Below are 18,915 nucleotides of genomic sequence, written 5' to 3' on the forward strand. Positions count from 1 at the left end.
AAAAAGAACACTTTGGGTTTGTTCTTTTCTTTTATATTGAAAAATGAGATTGCAAATTTCCCCCTGCGTTGAAATATTTCATATCTAATGTATGGATGATGTGGTTGGACTCTAGAAGATTGTAGCTCGAGTACAGGACTAGGTGGCCACCCAGAGAACATAGTGTAGTTGGAAAACTCCTAAGATGAAGGCCGTACTGCTTTGCTTTTGACTGCTGTGTGCTTTGCTGTGAAACATGCTATTTTTGGTGAACTTCATTCTCCAGTCAGCGCAGGCTTACCCAAGCTTCACCAGTGACCTGAACAGAAGCCAGATGGGAAAGGAGTGGTGTATTAAAATCAGCAGGGTCTGTGGTGGTTGGAGGTAGGTAGGGGGTTGCCAGACACAGGGAACAGCAAAACACAGAGGGAATCGGGATGAAAGGAGATAAACAGAAAGCAAGGCAAAGAGTATGGGAAGAAGACGGGAAAGTAAAGAACAAGCTGTAGTAAAGTGGGTGTCTCGGAACAGCTTCATAATTGGGCAAAAGCACGTAGTGGTTTTTCCCCAGAAGACTCTTCCAAGCTTCACCAACTTGCAGATCAAAGGCTTTCTGAGGCAGAGGACGTGTTGTATTTTATAGCCATTAATTTGTCCACTCCCTCCTCAGAAACTTCGGGCATCTGCAGCGTTTTGTAGCCAAGTCCCACAACTCAACTTCACGCCACGACACAAACTACTGCTATTGTTTTGAACCTGTCGCTATGTAGTTTCATCTGCAACCCCTACATTTCATATTGAAGAAATGGCAAAGCAAGCAGTCCTCCAACCTTTTCAGTAACTTAAGATTCTGTAGACCTCTAGCTAACTTTTTAAAGCGGACCCTCAACTGTATGCAGAGTTGAAGACGGAGGCACAGCATGAATAATGACGGTGGCATAATTATGTTCTCTTTCCCCATCCTCCCAGTAGCTGGCATTGTCCTGCAGGTTGGATCATGAGATTTCAGCAGAGGTGGTTGTTACAAAGATCATCACTGCACAGTGCGATGAAAATCTGTCCCAGGCCTTGCTGACACAATGGTCACTGATAAATATCTACCACTCAGACTGCTTTTTAGCCTTGGTCTGGGATAGGGAGGGAATCCAGCAAAAGGACTTCCAATTAAGCCAAATCAACTTCCTAGCGACATATACATAGTTGGATGTTAGAAAGAGAGGGGCAGTCTTAGGACTTGAGGACTTTCAGAAATGTTCTCAAAGATGGTCTTGATTTGCTAGCCACTTCTGTATTTGTCTATGGATAACCTCCCAGTCCAGGACCTAAAGGTAGGTTTCATGGGTTCATTTCATACATTTGAAGTTTGGGAAAGGAACAGTACAGTCTCACTACATACACACGAGTCGATCCCAAAATAACTATGAGTGCCAACATGATCAAGAAAACAAGGCCCTTAGAGGTCTTGGGGAGCACTGTTCTTAGCAGAGTGTGAGCGGGGTTAATACCATTGTCCCTAGTGCTGGCAAGATACCCTTGGGAACACTGCATGCCATTCTGGTCAGCTATATCAAAGAGAAATAAATAATAATGAAACCAGAGCAGAAAGTCACTGCTGAGACGAGGGAGGGTGGAAAGTCAGGGGAGCTCAGCCAGCTTAGCATAGTCAGATGACAGCTAAGAGGGACATTTCTGTCTGTAAGTGCACAAAAGGTAAGAAGGGTAAGCGCAACGGAGTAGGAGCTATTCCTGTGCCAATGCTGGTAGAGGAATAAATGGATACAAACCAGTCACAAATATATTTAGCATGAAAATCAGAAGAAGGTTCTGGGAACAGCTTCCCAGTGGGAATAATGGTGGCAAAAGATCTTAAGGTGAAACTTGATACATTTATGAAAGGAATTATATAATACAGCATTGCAAAGGCTGAAGGCTGCAGCAACCCAGGAAATCCCTCCACCTTATGTTCCAGTTTATTTTGAGCCCTTAAAGGCAAAGCGTAGCATTTCACCCTCCCATTCTTCTTCCTGCTGCAGCCATCTGCAGCCAGACTTCAGAACCCCTCTTAAAACCTGTTCAAAGATCAAACAAGACAGTGAATTTATCTTGCACTTTTTAATTCCTTTTTGGTGTTCCTCAGAAAGGAAAAGGAAAGTTTTGTAAGGTATTGCCTAATTTATATATGCAAAAATTGGTATTTAATACATCTTCTCATACACGTAGAATACTATGTTTTGTCCAATTTTTCTTTCTTGCCAGACTTGCTTATTAAGCAGTTTCCCATAGCATCCAACCAATATGCAAGTGAGAGCTATTTTTCTCCAAGTTGCCCTGCTCAAATGTACTCGATAGCCATTCCCTGGGTAATTCAATTACTAAGCAAACCACAGAGAGACTTCCTGTTCATGTTCCTGCGAGGGCCATCTTCACTGGGGTCTGACAGGTCTAGCAAGATACAAAGTCTTTTCACAGCAAGGTGCCTTTCCCTAACAGGCTCAAAAACATCTTAGGTGGGCTTATGAATTAAAGCTAGGATCTGTTCTTTATCTTCATAAAGAACATAAATACCTGCCTGGTTTACATCACCTGCTTTTCACAGAGAGAAGGGAAGAAGGGGTGCGTAGGTGCCCCTCTTCCTCTCAGGCTGGTTCTTTCCACGGTGTCTCTTTTCTAGTTGTGTAGGAAGTGGTTTTGTTTTCCTTTTTCTCCTGTTCTTTGTGGATTTTTTTGAGATGCCCATCAGCCCTTTATAAAACAAACAACTGCCTTCTTGCTCTCTTTAAATAGTTTTTCTTTGAAGATACGTTATCTTTGACCTCCATGGGACATCCCTTGCATTACTTACTGTCCAGCAAGAGAATGACAAGAAACCAGTATTTTTGAGGAAGAAAATTTACAAATTCATTTCCCTAGTAACCCCGTTTCTTCAAACATATTATCTGGAAAGCTCTCTCCTGATCCCTTAGCAGTTGGGACAGATGCTGATCTCCAGCAGTTTCCATTCCTGACACTTTACAGAGTTCATAGCTTCCAAGCTGCCTTAAAATTTTGTTTTGTATGACCTCAGTAGGCTAATAATTCACCTCTCTGCACCCACAAAAGGAAAAAACATCACACCCCAAAACCTCCAGAACACTACTAAACTATGAGAAAGATGGAAACTCTTAACTGAGGCTGCAGCCAGCATTCATATTCAGAAGCTCAGGCTGTGATGGGCTACCTGATGGTCACTTTCCTGCAAATCATTAACACTGGCAATTCCCAGACTTATAGGAGTTTTCAGCATGGAATATGAAGAACCTTGTAAAATGGGATTTATTTGCTGAAGTTTTGAAGGAATTTAAAGGCTGATTTGGAGATTTAGAAACAGCGCTTTTCTCCGTCGGCATAATTGTGATGAACCGAGGAACGGGTGGCACAGAAAGCTCCACGAGAACAGCAGGGCCACGACAGCTGAGCCACCCGGCGTGACCCAGCGGGGCACTTTCACGTCCCCGGCCCCGTGCTCCGTTGTGCGCGGCCCGGGGGCAGCAGGCACCGGGGGCAGCAGGCGGCCCACACCCCCTGTCCCTCCCCCGGGGCCCGGGCGGCTGCAGGGGGCAGTAGGTGCTCACGTACCACAGCGAACGGAGGGAAGGAGGGAGACATGGCCGGGTCTCTAAGCCAGCCCGGCTCGCTCAGCCTCACACTAAACCGCCCAGCGGCGGCCTAGGAGCGAGGGTGGGGAGGCGGTCCCGGCGATGGGCCGAGTCCCCTCACACCCACCGCGGGACTCGGGGCCGCACCGTGCCCATCACCCCCCTACGCCGGCACTATTAGCGCAGGCCCTCACCTCGCCAGGGCGGCCGTAGCCGCTGTGGCACCTTCCCGCGCCTTCCCTGACTGGGGCACGGCCCGTGGGGAGGGGTCCGTCCTGCGGCCCGACACCGGGTCGCGGGAGCGTAAGAGCAGGAAGCGGCCCAGCTCCCACTCCCTTCAGGGGCGGAGCGGGGCAGGCGGGCTGCGGAGCGAGGCGGGGTCAGGTCGGCTGGCTGCGGAAGGGGGAGGAGGGCGGCCCCAGCCCCGGCCTTGCTTCACTCCTCTCCTCACCTCACGGTACGGTGCAGCGCAGCCACTTCCGCCCGCGGGGGGAGGGGCCGCCGCGAGCGCAGCGGACCGCCCACGTGACCTGTCGCAGCTCGGCGGGGCAACTCACCTTGCCGCCCGTATCCCTCCGCCCGCCGCTTCCTCGCCTTCTAGCGGAGCGGCGGGACGCGTGGCGGCGAGTGGCGGGCGGGACGGAAGGCGGGGAGGAGGGAGGCGACGAGTGAGGCGGCGGGTCGCCGGCTGGTGGAGGAGGGGAGGGAGAAGGGGGAACTACTTTCTCGTCGCGGCGGAGGCGGCGGAGGGGGCGGGGAGGTACTGCCTCCCCTCTCGGAAGCTGCAGCCATGATGGGAGCCTAGCGCTGGTGCGGCGCTGCTGGGCGCGGAGCAGGCCGGGGGGATGAGCCAGGCCGCGCTGCCGGCCCGCACGCCCTGAGGAGCCGCCGCCGCGCCGCGGAGGGACCGACCGACCGTCAGCCCGCCCGCCCGCCCGGCGGCGCGGCCCCACAGCGCGGCTCCGGGCCCGCCGCCGCTGCCGCCGCCGCCCCGGGCGGGGAGCGGGGCGGAGCGGGGCCGGGCCGGGGGGCGCCCCGCGCCACTGTCATCATTGCTGGGGCCCGGAGCGCCGGGGAGCTGCTCTCTCCGCCTCCGCCTCGCTCGCCTCAAAGACGGCGGCGGCGGCGGCACCCTCAGGGACTCGGCCCGGCTCCGGACCCTCCCTGCTCGGCCGCCGCCGCCGCTGCTCCCGCCCCGCTCGGCGCAGCGGCGGCCGGAGGAGGAGGGGGCAGCCGCCGCCGCCGGGAGCCGCCGCGAGGGGACCCGGGCCCGCCTGGGGCTGAGCCGCCGGCGCAGCAGGCCCCGCGCCCGGGGCCGCCCGGGGGCCGCCAGCCCGCCGCCACCGCCGCCTCCCGGCCCGGTGCCCCGCTGCCGCCCGGCCCCTGCGCGCTGTCCCGGAGCGGCCCCCGGCTGCCAGACATGACCGCCATCATCAAAGAGATCGTCAGCAGGAACAAAAGGCGATACCAGGAGGATGGCTTCGACCTGGACCTGACCTGTATCCTCCCGGCGGGGCCGGGGCCCGGCACCGGGCGCCGCACGTACAGCTATTGCATCAGACCTGCGCGGCGGTTACCTAACCGCTCCCCGGTGCCGCTCCACCGGGAGGGCTCGCCCGGCCTCCCGCGCCCTCCCCCGCCGCCCGCCGCGGCCTCCCTTTGTCCGGGCGGCCGCCGAGCTGGGCCCGGCAGATTAGCGGGAGCTTCGTGATGGCCGGGATTAACACTAGCGCTCCGTGGGGGTTGCAGTCGGCCGCTCTGCCGGCCTGCCGCCACCCCCGTGTCGCGGAGGTGCTGTCCCTCCACGGTCCGGGGGGCCCTAGCCTTCTCCGGAGCAACCCGCGTCCGCCGCTTATCTCTGGCTGCCTTGATTTCTCTTTTTTTTCGGTTCACGTAGCAAATAATCCTGTCCCGCCGTGACTTACGTCAGAGCACGTTTTATTTTTGATCTAGTAACTCGTCTTGAATTGCAAATATAATCGTGGCGGGCCTATCGCTTTACTCTGGTTGGTTCAGTCTGTGCAGCAGGAGAGGCGAAGGCTGCGTCCTCTGCCCTGGTTTTCCTACGCTCAGCACGGCAGAGCTGCTTGGTTGCAGGATGATGCAGCAGCGTTCTCAGTGACAGGAGGTGGCAATCGCTTCTTCCAAATTAAAAAAGATACCTCTTTTCCTAATAATCTCAGCTACAGTAAACACAAGGATGCGTTACAAACGAGAGTGCATTGGGTCTTGGCAAGGAGGGTTGCGAGGAGTGTAATTCTGGAATATGTAATTAGTATGCAATTATGACTAATGAGTCAAGCCATAGAGAAGCGTTGCTAGTGTATAGTCTTGGTGGACTTTTGAACAGATGCGCTGTAGCGGCGGCAGGCAGATGTTTAGCTTTGAACGCCTTGCAGGGTTAATGGTACATAGGGGCTGTGCTGCAACCATGGTCTTTCTCTGTGGTGGAGAAATACCATTACTGTGTTGGAAAGGTTTTGGAGCAAGAACCTTGCTTAAAAGTTGGAACTGTACTAGGAAAAATGGATATTGACAGTAGTATTCAGAGCTAGACATATCCCTATAGAGAGTGCTTTCTGTTCTGCAACAGGATGGGGGTGAAATTTACTGTTTTTTTGGAGCAGTTACACTTGTGTCTTAGCAAGTGCTATGCATAAATCCAGTTCTTGGGCAGGATCAAAAACAGTGACAGCTGTAGCTAGTGTAGAGCTCATGCTGTTACGTTGAGCCTTGGCCTAAAATTTGGTGGCTTTAAAATTGCCTGAAAGGTTCTTGACTTGAGCAGGTGGCTGATGAGCTTTGAGGTGAAAAGCAGCAACTCGGGTATGCGACTCCTGCATTCTGCTTGTGGTACTGATAAAATACAATTTTAAACATGCGTTTTTGAAGGTTTGCACTTGGTCGTTTTGTTGGCCTATGAATAGGCCAGCTGTAATGCTGACCTAGGCCAGTGCAGCAGTTAGTGCTGACTTAACGGCAGAAGTCTGAGTTAGAGTTTTTGATTCTCCGAGTGATGGGTTTGCTTGGAACTACGGGGTTATGAAGAGTTAAGTGGTGGTAAAATGGTGAGGTTTTGGCTTTGCAGTTGAAGAGTTTGGTGTTTCAGGTAGCTTTGCCGAGATGCGCCATTGGTAGAGAGATCTTTCTGATGTAAACAGATCTTTTTAACTAGTGGTCTGCTTCTGGCAAGGAAGTTGGTGAATGTTGAACCTGAATTTTCTTGCTTGAGGTTGCTAATGATATGTCAAATTGAGTTTATTGCTTAATTTTTACTTTTTTGTCTCGTTCATTTTATTCTTAGTATTTTACATAGAAGTAGGTCACTGAACACGGGGCTTAGGCTAGTTTTTCTAAAAGGGATAGCTGGCTGCAATTCTGTAATAAAATTTATAGAAAGGTGGGGTTTTTTCATCGCTGCAAAAAGTATCTTTGGAGGAAGCTTATACTCACAGTCCTTGTTTTTTCTTTCGTAACTGCACATTTTAAACAGATAATTAATGAATGAAGACTACTGTCTGTACAGTATAATGGCTTTGTTTGAAGGCTGATATTCCTGCAGAAGGGAAAGTTTAATTTTTTATCACTTTGTGCAGGCTTCTTGACGATGTTCTTTTTGCAGGGCTTTGATGAAATTGTTGCTCATTGTACCTGGTAGCCAGAAAATAACCTATTTGTTTCTTGCACATGTAGACAGAGGACCGAGCTGGGACTTAGCTCTCCAGCAATGCCATGTTAGATGAAGAGAGAACTTCAAACCTATGTGAGCTGTTCAGGAAGGCATATGGTGCATGGTAGGAGGACTTGGGTTTAAGTTCTCAAAGGTACTTCTCACTGTGTGCTGGAGCTGAAAATCTGTGAGACCGAAACAAGCTACCATCTGCATTTCTGGTGTTGGTTAGCTTTGCTTCCCTGCACACCCGTATCTGTAGGAGTGTTCTTTCTTACAGATTACTGGTTATTTCAGGGTAGCTGCTTCTGTTACACTAAAAGAGAAAGACTGATGTGAATTGGGTAGCCCAGTGATTTGGGCATTTAGCTGGGATATGGGAAATGGAGGCGTGAATTCCTCCTGTGGTAAATATTTCTGTATGAGTTCAGTGGTGGTGGCAGCTCCAAAATACTCAGTAGCTGCTGATAACTGCCTGGGCTTTGGGAGGTGGAGAATAACACAAACCTACAGTGACTCCAGGTGAGGTGCCTGATCGCCAGCCTGTATTCTGTGGTCTGTCTTTCCTTCTACCCATCCTTGATGGGGGGTTTTGTGTCTTGGTGTCCCAGGTGGACAAAGGCTTGCAATTCTTATTTGGGTCACAGCTCATTCTCCCAGGGTGTTGGAGGGAGCACCTGAGTGCCAGGAGTCAGGCTGGCTTAAAGGGGACTCTGGCACTCCAGCACCTGAGGACCTCTTTTTTTTTTTTTTTTTTTCTCTGTTGTGCTGTGTCAAATCCTTTTAAAACCAGCACCAATGTATGTATGGTACAGTATATCATGCTTGGGACTCTCGGTTCCTGATGAGTTGGTTAAGAATTTGTCCTGTGTGGATAATGTAGGATTTTAAGGAAGGGAAATAGTGACTTCTCAAAATCGGTAGCTTTACATACTCAGTATAGGAATAGTCCTATGTGCTAATTATGAAACAAATGTATTTAAAAACATATTGACATTACTTTTCATCTAATCAAATGTTCTTTTTTCTCTGAACAGTCTTTTTATACACCTGGAAAAAAATCTTTTGAAATTAGAAGAGGGAAGGGTTTTACAGGTAGAGATATTAAATCAGCTTTTGAATACTTTATTTCGGATATTGTATTTATTCCTGATTTATTTGGGTTTCTTGTTAATTTCTGTAATACTGGATACGTTTTGGTGCAAATGGGTGAGAAAGAAAGTTTGGATTAATGGCTTTCTTCTAAGATGGCTGATTTCTTTATGATGCAATGACCAGTATATTTTCTGAGGAGGCCCTATAATCTTTGGTATTTCTGAAATTGGTGCAGTGTGGTGGCTGACCATTTTACTGCAGGGAACAGCAAAGAGAGAATGCTTGCATGCAAATCTTGCACATTGCCTTGATTGTCTGTGTCTTAAAAGGTCTGTGTGTAACTGAGTTTAGCAAGTGGCTTAACTATTTGAGACTGAAGTGGAAAAAATGGTGTAACTGCTTCTTGTGCCCATCACAGCTTTGGTAAAACTTTGTCTCATATTTTCAGGCCTTCTGTTACGCATGAAAATGGCCATTAAGCCTGAGTGTAGGGTAGAGCATGCCTACCCTGATGCGCTTAACTGAAGCACATGTAGCTCGTGACCTACACAGTCGTATAAACTGCAGCAATATTCAGTAAAGGTAAGGGGTTTGGTGCAGTTTATTTCAAGCCTCACGTGTTATTTATCTCATATAATGAAAGGCAGAGAATGCTATAATAGCAAGTGGAAGCTTCTTAGAATATCATACAGCTTTATGCTATTTGTAGTCTTAAAGCTTTCTGCATTTTTAATGAAATTTTCATTTATGTGACTTCACTCAAAATGGCTCAGCTTCCAGGAAAAAAATTAATTAGTGGCATGAGGTACATACCGTGTTTAAAAATAGAGACGAGTTGGAAATGCCATTTGTTTAAAATATTTGGTTTCATTTTAAAATTGAAGTTTGTTAGATGTTTTGTAACAAGTTTTTCTTGCACACAAGTGCAGTGAGGGCTGGTAAGGGTTTAGAAAAAACTAGAAGAAACCATTTGGCAACACATTTTATTGGTGGAAAAGTATTTCTTTGTTCCGGAGTAAACCATGTTACTTAGCAGTGTTAAGAGCCCGACAGACTCATTTTGCTTCTGGAGCCTGGGACGATCTTGGGTTTTGGACAAGAAGATTTGTGCCAGTTTTGCTCTGAATTATTTAAGAAGTCTGTTTGAATAGATAGTAGTAAACTGGTTCTGGCTGGGGACTTCTCAGAGCTTTATTCAGTTACCTGCTCGCTGTTGGTTGTATTTGATCCTAGGAAAACTGGTCTTTCTCCACTTAAGAAGGATAAAGATTTTTGAATTGTCCAGACTGAGAAAGCAAGGTGGTGATAGATGTCACAGTGTTCATGCATTTTTTTCTTCTGGGGTTTAAGACATGCTGGATCGCTCACTTTTTCCTCACTACCTAAAAACCCCCCTTTGACACATATGCCATAGTACGTGTGTATTTGTGGATAGCATTGTTTGATGGCTGAAGCCTATGCACAAAATTCCCACCATTCGAGCAAGTGCTCTGTTGTGCAGCCCTCACTACATCCATCCAGAGTAACCCCAGCCCCTTTCTGCCCCACTTTTTGACTGAGGTTGCTCGGAAAGGGATTTAAAAGATGCTTGACAAATTACAGCTCATCTCTTTGCACTTGCTTAAATGTAGTGCAGGCTTCCTAATGAACTAGTTGATCTTACATCATCAGAAAATTTTAATCAACGTGTAGCGTTGCCGGAGACTGTTTGCACAAGCTAAACACGAAGTTAAAAAGTAACTGCCTGTGCACACTTTTCAGTTGCCAAAAGCTGCAGGCTGATTCTTGGTTTCATGTAGCTCTGCTGTTGAAGTGGTGGCTACATCTTCTTTTCAAGGTGGGGAAAGAAATGAGTACCAATGTGGACGCTTTGTAACATTTTCTTATACAGTAACCTTTTAGAAAAAGCACAACTGAAGCTAATCTTCAGTGAAATCTGTAAGCTTAGTTAAGCGTGTGTGATTTTCAGAATGTCCAAAGCTTTGCTGTCAAACAAAAGGAGGGTAATGCTGAATACAGTGCAAGCTTTACTAGGACTGGTATTGGTTTTGAACATTTCTCCTTTTTTTTTTGGGGGGGTGGGTTTTGGTGTTTTTTTTTGTTAAGGAAAAATCCAAGTTTATCTTTTAAGACTGATGAGCTGTTGGCACCTGAAGCCCTTGAAATTATCTTTGTTGAGGCTGGTCATTGACTTTGGTGGGGACAGTTAGGTCAGTGTGGAGGACTTTGGAAAATCCAACCCGTTAAGCTCTTGGTTTAGCTCTTGGTGTAATGGGTTGGCTGTGCGTCAACGCTGGGTCTGACTTGAGTCCTGAAGACAGTTGATGAATTTTGAAAGTGCGTCTTTCTAGGAACTTGTGCTAGTCAGGAAAGCCTTTCTGTCCTCAAGACAATTACATGTGACTTCCACTGACTTCATGAGACAGTTACAGCGTATTTAGGAAAAGGATATAGCCTTGAGTGTGGAGTTTATGCAACACTTTAAATAGCTATTATTGCCGCAGTATAATACATGTGGAAAGATTAGTTGGCTCTTGGTGGCTGCTAGGCTGGTGATTAGCAGATTTCTTTGGAACAAAAATGTGTTCTGTGCTATCCAGTGCTACACTTGATACATCTCATTTAAGAACTTTATTACCAAAAGGTTTTGAAGTACGGTGACTGCTGTAGAAGCAGCTAGTATTTGCTAAATGATGTGTTAAAACACTGTGTAGAGGTGTACAGAATTTTCTAATTTTCTTGGAGAAAAGAGGTGACTCTATTTTCTGTTTTCTTCCTTGTAGGATGATTTGGACTCCTAAATCCTCTTTGTTGTGGAAGCAATTGATATAACTTGTTCAGTAGTAATATGACTGAAAGAATTTGTTCTATTAACACATTATGTTAAAGAACCCTGTGCTTAAAAAAATGTAAAGCCATGCCAAAACTAACCTTCAGAATGCAATAACTACAAATTTGAAATTTCATATATAAAGTTTCTGCCTACCGAGTTGCTTTTGCCAGTTGCGAATCTCTGAATAGTTTCTTAAATTATAGTTTTAATGGATTAATGATGTTGCCACATTAATACTGCATAAGCGGACAAATTATACCCCTGGTACCTTAGCCTAGAGTCTTCTCTTACAACGTGTTGAAACAAGAATATGGTTCTTGTGTAATGATTTAAAGGGCAATAGTTGTGTTCTGACAAACTGGAAGGAAAGGGAGGGAATAGGTAGTTGAGCTGTCAAATCCCTTAAGTACATTACAGACTGAAGTTGCTGTCATTAGTCATAATGAACTCCCTTTTAAAGCCCACCTCCTTTCTAGTTCAAGTGCCCAGTGAGTAATCTGGAACTCGGAGCTAGACGTGATTTATATTCATTTATTGTGCCTAACATAGGCTGGATATTGAAGGCTAATTATTGCATAGCTTTTTCAAAGGGGGATAAATGAGATATAGCCTGGAGTTGTGAGTAGCGATTGCTGGCTATGCCTGACGCCTCGTCTTACATACTAGGATAGCTGTGGGCTCCTTTGATTTGGCATTTCTGTGAAGCCTTTTGGGATTAAAGCTGTGCATGTTTGTGCATTTGTGTTAGTTATTGGGATGGTGATTTCCAGACTTCAAGAGGGGACTTTATTTGAAAATATGGGAACATTAAGTGGCCCTGTAGAGCAGGATCTCTTCTGAAACATGAGTGCCTTGTGGGTATTTGACTCTACTTTGGGTTCAGAGATTCCTGTTAGTTTTTGAATGTATCTTAGTCCCAGATACATATTTCAGATGTAAAGAAATCCTCGTTCCAGTTTCTAATTCAAGCTAGCATCCTCTTTGCTCCTATTGTCACCTGCCTTGTTTACCGTCTTGCCTAAAAGGCCTTGGAAAAAAAGTTTTGTAAAATGGAAGTAAATAATCATGCAATTAGGCTGTGTATCATGCTGCATAAATCTAGGTTATCTTAAGAACTTTTTTTTTTTTAGGCAACGTAGCTAAAGTAGTAGGCTCTGATTCAAATGGTATTTGACTGCAGCTAAAAAATTAAACTCAACTGCTCTGTGTTTGGGATGATGACTATTGCAAAAAATGGCATTGTTCCCTTTAAAGATGAAGTCCCAGCTTCACAGCCCCAATGTGCAACAGTGCATAAAAACTGCTTAATATAATTTATTTTTCTATTGAAGTGCTTAAGAAATGTCTTTATAAACTTAATTTTGCTTTTATGGAGCTGTAGAATAATAGCTTTTAATTGCATGATTAATTTTCTTAGAGGCCTCTGCTTAATTCATTGCATTGCCTGGGTATTTATTGAGCTAGAATTGAAGTAGCTTGGTATTTTCTATTCTTTAACTCCTTGTGTGGGCGAGGTAGAGAAGTAATGTCCCTTTTTGTACTAACATTTAGAGAAAGAAAACGCTAGATCTCATTAGAGTGAAATTAGTATTATCTACTTGAGGGTCCTTGGTTGAGAAACAGTTTATTAGGATGGCCTTATGTCTTGTTTTGCTGCTTACCTTTATCTTCTCTTGGATCATCACCCCTCCCACCCCTACCTTGAATGGTGTGGATTTTGTGCATAGGCTTCAGCTGTCAAACACCACTATCCACAAATACACACGTACTATAGCATATATGTCAAAGGGGGGAGGTTAGGTTTGATAAATTCATACAAATCCTAGTTTTTATAGTTTGTTATAAAGCTTTTTAGTGTGACATACTTGTCCTGCATCCTGATAGCTGTTCTAAATTCTGTTGTCTCTGAAAGTTTTGGATGTCCTTTCAGACTTGCAAAAAGTTGAGACTGAGCCATTTTTTCACTTCCTGTCAGTAAATATCAAAGTAGTGACTCTCTGTGCTGACTTCTTTTGACTGAATAAAATTATTGTGTTTTTCTGTGGGTGTTTGAGGTTAGGATATGCTTAAGTACGCATCATGCTTCTTTAACGAGATCTTGCAAAGTGTAGTATAGTAATGTGCTGAGAACAGGTACCAGGGAGGTCCCATACTCTGCCTTGAAAGAGTTTATGTAGAATTTGATTTGTGGGTTAAAATAGGAAAACTTGTCACTGCAGAAATCTCAAACTGAGATGTGACAGTGAAGCTTCTCGTGTATGTTGCCTGCTGCTGAGAAGATCCACTCAGCAGATATGTTACCTTGAGGACAGCTGCTCGATCTCGCGTGTACAGTTGTCCTTTGCCACTGGCACAGCTCTTGACCTCGGGCTGCTGTGTGGTGCTGCAGCTAGTTGGGATGCTGGGGTAGGTATGATAAGATGGGATGTGGCTTCTTCCAAAGCATGAATAGAAACAAAAAGCCTGCTTAACTGGGCCTCTGCATGTTTTTGCTTCTAGAAACTTGCTGGGACTGTAGGGTTTCTTTCAGTGCTGTAGACCTGGACTTGAAGTTGAATAAGGAGTTGAGGCCCAATCTTTGACTCAGCTGAAGAGTTCTTTCTGTCAAATTGTATATGTATAATATAGTGTGCTGTTGCATCATTTGCTATGCTCCTGTTTGCTCTTGGCTTTTTCTTAATGGGAAAAGTAGCTTTTTTCTGTGTCCTGTAATATCATCAGCTATATTAGAGGGATTTGCAGCTCTTCACAACAAGCTCATGTTTCCTTCAATATCTGCATGCTTTCCTGTCTTTATTTCTGATTCCAAACAGTGTTGAAATGGAAGCTTAAGGCATCTTTTGCTCAGTCTTTGTCACAACAAGCTTTTCTGTAGACATCACCTTTCATGCTTCTGTTACCATTTTTTTTGTATCTGTGCTGTGAGGTTTGAGGTTGATGCAGTGTTTTGCAAAAGAAAATGGTGCCTGCGTATTATGTAAATTATGTGTGGGTTTTTTTCCAATCTTGATCCTATTAGCTGTTCAGCAAAGCCTCCATATGGCTGAGAGCTCCAGGACACATTTCATACACCTCACAGTTGAAGGGAGAGACTCTTGCTCTGGGAATACTCCCCAAAGGCAAGGTAGTAAGCAGGTCCAAAAGCCCTGTTATGGGATGGAAGTGAGTTGCGGATGTAGCTGGTTCCTGAGACAGCTTGGCAGTATCATCTTCAAGCATCTTTTGATTTACTTCTTTGTGCTGGGGGAATTTGAGTTCCTTTCCAGTCCTGTTGTCAGCCCCGTGTCCTCACCTGGACAGGTTAGCCTCCTGGACACAAAGGAGCTGCAGTTTTCTTATTCTTTGTCTAGGTTGCTGCATCTAAATTACAAGCTGGAAGATTAGAAAATTAAGAGGAATAAGTGGAGAAAAAAAGGGTTGTAGTTGAAATACTGAGCGTTAAGGGGTTAAATGCATTTCTTCTAAATCATAAAATGTTTCTCTCAGCCACATCTGAGTTGGTCCCTTTTCTTGTTCTTTAACGCACAGATGGTAGAGTTGGCAAGTGCAGCTGGCTTGCTATAAGGAATCCTCCTTTGCTCTGAAGAACTTTCTTCCCGTTCATTTCCTCTATACTTCCTGATTATCCAGACTCACAGAAAAATAGTAAACTTACTTTTCATTTCATGCTGGCTAATGGAAATGCTGCCTGTTTTAAAAAAACTAAAACAACACCAAAAGATGCATATGTACAGGCTAAAAAATGTATATGCTAGGAAACTTTTCTAGGTTTGGCTGGGCATATTTTCCTGTGTCTTTTTTTTTTATGGTAGGGATGCTGTCAAGAAAATGGCACTAATAAGAGCTTGGCCATTTGTCAGGAGTCTTAAATCTGTTTGAGGATGGAGTGTGGACACTTCTCGTAACACTCCCCCTGTAGCTTCAGGCTGTCAAGCTGTTGAACAGCAAGAGCAGTTCTTTTTTTCTTGCCATTGCTATACGGACTTGTTTAAGCTGGAGTTAAATAGCTTGAGGTTAGCATGCTAACGCTTCACAGCTGGTAGGGCCAGATGTGCCACTAGACCATGTTGCATGGTTACTGAAGTCAGAGTTCCTGAAAATTGCAGACAAATTGAGACAACAAAGCAATTTTCGGAGACTTCAAAGTCGTGTTGTTCCTCTGCTCTTCAGTGTTGCTATCAAATGGGACTTAGCAGTTGACAGCTTGGCCATCCCATGGTAGAGGCTGGTTTCCTTTGCACAGTGGCTTTCCACAGCTAGGGGGGTGATGGGTGATGCATAGTGGAGCAAAACTGACAGCGGCTTGTGTGCGAATGAGGAGTGGGCTGTTCAGGAGTGGATTAAAGCAAGTATGTGCCTTTCTTGCCTGAACTGGAAGTGAAAATCTGAATTCCTGGCACTTGTGAAGTTTTTTTTTTTCAGGCCATAGATTCACCAGTTTAAATCTATTCTTTGTTAAATATTCATGTTTGGAAGCTGGAAATTGAGGGTCGGGAAAAATGGACTGTTGTCCCTTTATTTGCAGGTGTCAGGTTCAGGTTTGGAGTAAGTTCTTAGCTCCAAAGCATGACTTGAACAGTGACCATCATTCACAGCTTCAGGAACACTCAGCTTGTTTTAAATTTCCTTTTTAAAGAAAGATGAAGTCTAATGCCTGGTAGATCTTCTTGAAGCCTCTGTTTGTAAAGGGCTAATAGTTTTAAAGTTGTTTTTTATTAGCATTTTGATTTTAAATCTGTTGTCAGTGTTGGGTTTAAAAAGTAAGGCTATATATAAATTCTTAAGCACTGCATGCTCTAGCATGCTTATAAAATAGGAAGATGAGGACGCTTGCGTTCTGTTTTTTCTGTTATTGCTGCCTTCAGGAGTGGAGCAACGATAAGGGATTAAATTGTTTGAAATAGGACTTCATAAAATTACTTAAAAATTCTAATGACTCATGTTCTAGATGATAATTGAGAATTTTGATCATTGCAGGAAAGGCTATAGCTGTCTATTTTTGCAACTTTCTTGTGGCTGTCTGAGAACTTAAGAATTGGTAAATATTTTGGTATGCTTTTTGCCACCTTCCGTTATTAGGAAAAAAAGCTGAATTTGTGAGCAGAGTCAGTTATAGGACCCACACAAGTAATATACTGTTATATCTATATGTATATGTAAAATTCAAACTGTATACTGTGTGTTCTTTAATTTGATCTTGACATGATGTGAATATAGACAGCTATTTTTGAAAGTGATTATAGCTGCTGATTTGCATAATGATACAGGATTTTTCTCATAGCAACTGGAAAGACTATCGTCTTTAGCATGTAGGAATGATTTCAGGCTTTATGAACAGTATTTTGTTAAATCTAAGAGCAGCATTATAGAAAAGGAATTTTTGAAGTGACGTATGGATTATTTGCTTTGGTGTGCCTTCAGTATTGACAAAGGACTGCTTTTCTGTTGTGGCATTTGGTAACTTAGCAAATTATTGGGTGTTTTCATTTTAAATTTCCTTGAGTATACTGTAGTGTCGTCTTCATTTGAAAGCTAAAGTTGTGTGGTTAGTAAGAAGTATGAACTTGAGTAGAGGATGGCAGTTTAGCATTTTGCTGTTGTCTTGTGAGTCTGTCTTTTTTTTTTTTTATCACTAACTAAAATCCTAGCCTTCATGTTTACAAGGTTGAGAAAGGAATGAGTGCTTTAAAAACTGTTGAAACCATTTCTGGGAATGGGTTTCTTAAGAAAGGGCTACTTTGGCAAAATGTGGCAGGGTTTATTTTGTTTTTTGGAAAGCCCATTTCAAATTTTGGTAGTTACAGCAGTTTGACCTTTTCTTTTGCATGTGTTGTAGAACTGCCTCAATAAATGGCTGGGGCTTTTTCCATTTTTATTTCCCTGTCTGGAAAAAAACCAAACATCTTGGAATTGATAATGAACTTGTTGCATGTTAAACCATCAGTTCTTCTCTATTTCTAAAATTATAAGCATCATTACTAATTTCATAATGACTCAGAATTCTTGCTTTGAATATAAGCCCAGCTTCAGAGCTCCCTTATAAGAAGTCTTGTCTTGGTTGTGAATATCTAAATTTCAACTTTGGAAATCAATGTTATATTAGCTGAGGTGTGAAAAGCAGTGTCTCTGAACTGGTGAGCGTGGCTGGTGAAAGAAGAACTTGGTGAAGATGATATTCAGTGGGTGGTTGCTCCTATAACTTGCTCTGCTCTGTACCTTTCCGTGCAGTGATCACGGGCTGTCCCTGAGAAGGACTGTTTCATTCCTCATCAGGAAAAAAGTAAGCAAGTACTGATGCAGTAACAACTGTTGTCTTTGCTTGCTGCAGATTTTGGGGCATTTTTTCATGGGAGAGGAAAAGAGGGGAAGAGCTTGGTTTTTATGGCAGCTTCCTCAATTAAGTGACAAAACTGCTATTTCTGCTCAGAGACCTAGGTCATCTGTGCAGACAGCAGCCACTCTTCCACTCTGTTCTTCCATCTTGCATTGCTCCTTAAAGAAAAAGGCATTCTTCAGTTGCTTGAACCAACACAAGAGTTTCAAAGCAATGTGCTGCTTCAGCGTGCTTGTCAGAAGAATATATTAAAAAGACATAAAGTCATCTTCACCAGCAATACAAATGCATTTGTCATAGTTGTCGTTGGCTTTCGTTGGCTGCAGGTCAAGCCTGCAGCCTCACATGTGAGTTGTGGAAGGGTGTCGTTTGCTCCTTGTGGCTCTTGTCCTTTAATGCCAGATCTGTTGCAGACAGAAGAGTGAGTCAGCAGTGGTGTGTGAATTGCATTCCAGTCTAATACTTTGAAATGATAAATAAGATACTTCAGCATGCTTCTATTTAGGTGGGGGAGAAACTGGCTTGCCTGTTTAAAAAACAATCATGTTTTTCTAAAAACAGCCCCCCTCCCCCACCCCGACTCACTGTTGGATATTTGTTTTTCAGCAACACTTCAGTTTGTGCTGTCAGGTTGCAAAACCCCAGCGCATACAACACTTATTGAAATAGCACTAGTAAATTGATTCATACTCTCCCCCCCCACCCCCCCTTTGAAGTTTTTTTCCATGTTATTTACTTACTGGCATGTTGTGGAACACCTTTTGCGATACCAGCCCTGGATTTGAAAATGCCCCTGTAATGATGCTTGATTAAGCTTAAGCATTCAATTCTGCTGGCTTGCTCCTATTTGAAAGAAGAACTGCATGCCAGCTGTGCATGTACTGCTCGTGCATCGCCCTTGTGGAGCAAGGGAAGGGAGAGGGGTCACGTGAGATGTGGGAGCCAAAAGGAGATCGTGCTTTCCAAAAGTGTGAGACCGCCCTGGTTATTTTGGAACTTTTTATCTCTCTCTGCCTGTCTGTTTTGAGGCTTTGGTGATTGGACAAGTCTGTGAGCCTGCAAAATGGAAACGCTGCTGTTACCCTTCAATTGGGGTGTCTGTTTGCTTCACTTCCATCTTGCACCAGCTGGGAATCCTGGAAAGTATCTTGTTTCTTAGCGTCTCGGAGAAGAAAAGCCGACAGCAGAAGAAAAACATCTGAACATAAACCACAGGCTGAAACGTGTGAAAAAGTGTAGTAAAGCTCATGATTGCAAATAGACATTTGAGCAAGTTATGTGGTAATTTGGTGAAGTTTGGGCATCTGTCTCATGGGTGATACTACAGTTGAAACTGAGCTTTGTTTTGATGTCGTGTCAAAATTGAATT

At 44.6% G+C, this 18,915-nt stretch overlaps 1 protein-coding gene across 1 annotated transcript in view; it reads left to right on the plus strand.

The window, feature by feature from the left end:
* Positions 1–416: 416 nt before the first annotated feature.
* The window catches only part of PTEN (phosphatase and tensin homolog), a 54,862-nt gene continuing 36,363 nt past the window's right edge, over positions 417–18,915 (plus strand). Inside the window, exons 1-2 of the mRNA XM_075109827.1 lie at positions 417–470; positions 4,420–5,113. Coding sequence (XP_074965928.1) covers positions 417–470; positions 4,420–5,113 — 748 coding nt within the window. The remainder of the gene's footprint in view (positions 471–4,419; positions 5,114–18,915) is intronic.

This window comes from Phalacrocorax aristotelis, chromosome 14 (assembly GCF_949628215.1).
Source record: "Phalacrocorax aristotelis chromosome 14, bGulAri2.1, whole genome shotgun sequence".
NCBI lineage: Eukaryota > Metazoa > Chordata > Aves > Suliformes > Phalacrocoracidae > Phalacrocorax > Phalacrocorax aristotelis.